The 4,836-nt window shown below is 41.2% G+C and overlaps 1 protein-coding gene across 1 annotated transcript; it reads right to left on the bottom strand.

The window, feature by feature from the left end:
• Positions 1 to 2,980: 2,980 nt before the first annotated feature.
• On the bottom strand, positions 2,981 to 3,883 carry LOC110924680. The gene has a single exon (XM_022168674.1). It carries the CDS (start codon positions 3,881 to 3,883, stop codon positions 2,981 to 2,983), a length of 903 nt encoding a protein of 300 aa, XP_022024366.1.
• Positions 3,884 to 4,836: the final 953 nt, after the last annotated feature.

Raw genomic sequence — 4,836 nt, 5'->3', positions numbered from 1 at the left:
TTCATCCTGGCTCAGACAAGATGTATAAGGATCTTCGTACTCGGTATTGGTGGCCTGGTATGAAGAAGGACATTGTCTTGTACGTTTCAAAGTGCCTTACTTGTCTTAAGGTTAAGGCTGAACACCAACATCCTTCTGGTCTTTTGGAGCAACCAGAGATTCCAGTTTGGAAATGGGAGAACATCGCTATGGATCTCATTACTAAACTTATGCGCACTAAGGTCATGATGCCATCTGGGTAGTTGTTGATCGTCTTACTAAGTCAGCGCATTTCTTGCCAATCCGTGAGGATTTTTCTGCTGAAAGGCTGCCTAAAATTTATGTGGATGAAATTGTATCTCGACATGGTGTTCCTATGAACATTATTTCTGATAGAGATGCTCGCTTCTCGTCTCGTTTTTGGAGAACCATGCAATCTGCTATGGGGACCCAACTTAATCTGAGCACAGCTTATCATCCACAAACTGATGGCCAAACTGAAAGAGCAATCCAGACTTTGGAGGATATGCTTAGAGCTTGTGTGATCGACTTTGGTGGTAGTTGGGATTCACACCTCCCATTGATTGAATTCTCCTACAACAACAGTTATCACTCCAGCATCAACATGGCTCCTTTCGAGGCTCTCTATGGTCGAAAATGTCATTCACCAGTCTGCTGGAATGAGATAGGTGAGGCTCAGCTTACTGGACCTGACCTCATTCTAGAAACAACTGACAAGGTTAAGAAAGTTCGTGATAACCTTCAGACAGCTCGAAGCCGTCAAAAGAGTTACGCGGACCGATGACGCAAGCCCTTGGAATTTCAAGTCGGTGATCGTGTTTAACTTAAGGTCTCACCTTGGAAAGGTGTAATCAGATTTGGAAAGAAAGGAAAACTTGCACCTAGATATGTTGGACCATTCAAGATCGCCGAAAGAATCGGTAAGGTAGCCAACAGACTTGAATTACCTTCCGAACTTGGAAATGTTCATCCAACCTTCCACGTATCCAATCTCAAAAAGTGTCTAGCTGATGAGAACCTCCACATACCGCTTGACGAGATTCGTGTTGATAAAACACTCCATTTTGTTGAGAAACATGTGGAAATTTTGGATCGTGAAGTCAAATGGCTTTAACGCAAGCGCATTCCTTTGGTTAAAGTTCGCTGGCAATCTAAACGTGGACCTGAGTTTACTTGGGAACGTGAAGATCAAATGAAGGCGAAGTATCCGCATCTATTCTCATGAGTTTCCTCTAAACAAATTTCGGGAAGAAATTTCCACAAGTAGGGGAGACTGTGACATTTGTGCTTGTAATCATTGTGAACAATTCAATTATCAATGAAATAAAGTTATTTGATCCCAATGTTTGTTTATTCAATTTTATACTCTATATCGCTTTCTGGAGAATTATACGCAAACTGGTGCGTAAACGTAATCAGTTAAACGCGACAAATACTCTGGAACATCAACTTATGCTTAACATACCTTAAATAACCTTTACATAACTTAGAAATAAGTTTTGAAGGCTTTGGTATGGCAAAATCAAGTTTATTCGCTTATAGGGACTAAAATTGACAAACTGCGAAAGTATGCCAATTTGAACTGTAACAAACATTCTGGAACATGCCCATAAGTTATACACACCCAAAATATTCTTTAAATAGCTTAGAAATAGGCTTTGAAGGGTTCGGTGTGCTAAAATAAACTTTTGGGTCATTCAGGGACTAAAAGCGTCAAAAAGTGCATAAGTTTGCATTTTCGCGCATAACTTACGTTCTGAATACATCCGGACATCAAAAAATTTATGTAATCATTAAAATATTATGTTTTAGTGATTAGCTTGTCAAAAATCCATTCGTCGCGCAATTTGGACCATTTTTGCGTCCGTTACGACTTCCGTCGTAATTAACCGAACAACGCAATCGTACGGCCAAACAAACCGACATCCGACATATTTTTGAGCATTTTTTATGTTCCCCATACTTTAACATCCTTGTCAAGCTTAAAAATGGGTTTGACGGGTGTTAGAAGTGCCAAAACACGACCATACGCGCACAGGGACCAAAGCTGCCAAAACTGAAACTTGGCTGGTCTGCAGGGTCCTTACGGACCGTATGGGTATGCTTACGGTCTGTAAGCCATGCCCAGAACAGCAGAAAGTGCTTTCCAGCTTGATCCAGCTTTTACCCACTTGTGCACATGGTTTTTGATAAACTATGGGCTGGTTTGTGTGCCCATCAAGGTACCCAATCAAGGTATGGCAAGTGTACGGCTTAGATCGTGTCCCCTTCTCCAAGAAATGATCTTAACAGTAGTGCTACCCCTATAAATACCCCCACTCTTTTCATTCATTTCCCACACTTGATTCTGAGATTTTCTCTAAGTTGGAGTGGTTATCACTTCATACCTGAGAAATACTTGGAAATCAATCTTGCAGGGACCTTCTGTAAGTATTCTTTCACGTTTTTCGTTCATTTTAGCGTTAAAGTCAAACTGCGTTTGACTTTCTACATTGACCAGTTTATGGTCAACGCAAAGTTCGTTTGAACTTCATAACGTGAGCGTAATCACGATGGTTATAGTCCCTAGTGACTATACCTACTGATTTCCACGTTATCTAGGCTCAGTGACGAGTCGTAGTTTCAGCCAAAATGCGTTTTCTCGCGTATTTAACTACTTTAGGGTTTTAAAACCGTTTGTTTTAATACCAAACCTGTTTTCTAACTTTACTAAACATGTTCTAGCATGTTTAGCTCGTCGCTTTTAGATTTAGTGCTTATATAGGGTTGTAAGGTAAGCGATCTAAACAATCGCTTATGCTTTCGAACCCGACCCATTTGGTCAATCTTTAGGATCCGACCAAACACTTTATGTGACCATAGTTGTATAGGGAATAACCTTCCGAGGTTATACCTTATGGTCACGTCGTTTAAGTAGTTGTATGATAAGTAGTTCTTATGCCTTAGGAAAATTTCCAAAATACCCTTTTTGCGCCAAAATTCATTTTAAGCTTATGTAACTTAATGTTTGACCATCCGGACCAGGGGCCTTGTTCTCACCTATATTGAACATAGCCTGTTTCACTTCATCATCAGTGACCTGTCTCACCATATTCTCCGCCACATTTTGTTGTAAAACATTAACAAACAAATCTGAATCATCAAGACTCGCAACCTGATCCTCAGTACCCATGAAAGCCGAATAATGGTTGAGAAGAGCAGCCGCAACATCAATTCCCTCATACTGATTACCATTCGTATCCTTGATGCAATTAATCTTATTTCTCGCATTCCTACTTTTCACACAATTATGGAAGTAGGATGTGTTAGAATCACCTGCACATAACCATTGCACTTTGGACTTTTGCTTCAAGAAGCACTCCTCATCATAGACCGCGGCCTTGAAATCTCGTAAACATATGACTTCTGAAGCCCGAAGAGTGGCATCAAACGGCTGAGTTTCCACCTGTTTTTGAATCTTATCCAGCTCATTCCGTAAATCAACAACCCGTTTATGAAGATTACCTTGATTACGTAATATCCTCCTAAAGTGCGATTTCAGATCCTTCATCTTCTTCACCACTAAAAACATGGTCACACCCTCAACAGGTTTATTCCATTCGGTCAAAACAGCTTCACGAAACTCAGGCTTAGACACAATAAAATTTGGGAACTTAAACGGTTTAGGCCGATCCCTATGAATAGAGAAAAGTTTCAGTATGGCCGGAGCATGATCCGAAACACGAAACGGCTGAAACATGGCATAAGCATCCGAAAAAACCTCTAAGAGTTTGATGTTGCCCATGATACGGTCGATCTTCTTTAGCATTCCTACCCCATCCTTTGGTTTTTGATTCCAAGTATAGTGCAACCCGTGACTCTTAATATCAATCAGTTCCGCCATTTGAACACATTCATAAAACTAGTGGTTGATCGATTTTGGGATGGATGATCTAACTGGCTCTGGTGGTAAGCAGCAGGATATTCGTGTGAAACCAAGGGCAACGTTTGAAGAAATTGCAGCAAGGTTTAGCATCATAGACAAGCTCGCCAAGGTCTCGGTTCCGGTTCATGAGGAAAAGATGGATGTTGAAAAGTCTGAAAAATTTTGGGACTACCCTAGCAAGTTTTCGCCAAATTCAGAATTTTTTGGTGCAGCTTTGTCGGCTGATAACAGAGCTGCTCATGGTAATGATCGGTCTTCGGGGACTGCAAGCCCTGCTTCCTTCGCTCACATTGTAACGAATGCTAAAGAAAAGGTTAGAGTGAATTTTCGGGCGATGGAATCTGCCGAGAAAGTGGATGGGGCTGATGTGGTTATTCCTTTGTCTTCGGTTCAACAAGTTACTGATAGGTATGCTAACACTTTATTTGGATATTTTCTGGGTAAACGCTTGGCATTTCCTGTGGTCGATTACTTTGCAAAAAACAACTGGGCGAAATATGGTCTTTCCCGTCTCATGATGAATGCAAACGGCTTCTTTTTCTTTAAGTTTACTTCTAAGGAAGGGATGAATCAAATGCTAGAGGATGGGCCTTGGTTAATCAGAAGTGTTCCCATAATTTTGAAGGAGTGGTCGCCCTCTATCAAGATGGAAAAGGAGGATATTAATGTGGTTCCAGTGTGGGTCAAGATGCATGATGTGCCGTTAGCGGCATTTACTGAGGATGGACTTAGCCTGGTTGCTTCTATGATTGGGACACCTAAGATGTTGGATACGTATACTGCCTCGATGTGTGCTGAATCTTGGGGAAGGAGTAGCTATGCTAGAGCGCTTATTGAAGTGCAAGCGGGGGCTGATTTAAAAAAGAGTGTTACGGTTGCTATCCCATCTATGGATGGTAGTGGGTATTCAA

The sequence above is a fragment of the Helianthus annuus genome, chromosome 17 (assembly GCF_002127325.2).
Source record: "Helianthus annuus cultivar XRQ/B chromosome 17, HanXRQr2.0-SUNRISE, whole genome shotgun sequence".
Taxonomy (NCBI): Eukaryota; Viridiplantae; Streptophyta; class Magnoliopsida; order Asterales; family Asteraceae; genus Helianthus; species Helianthus annuus.
Note: the sequence above shows the minus strand (reverse complement) of the source record. Positions and strands in the feature narration are given on the sequence as shown.

Coding starts and splice junctions, on each gene's coding strand:
- LOC110924680 (XM_022168674.1), bottom strand. CDS start 3,883: ATGGCGGAACTGATTGATATTAAGAGTCACGGGTTGCACTATACTTGG.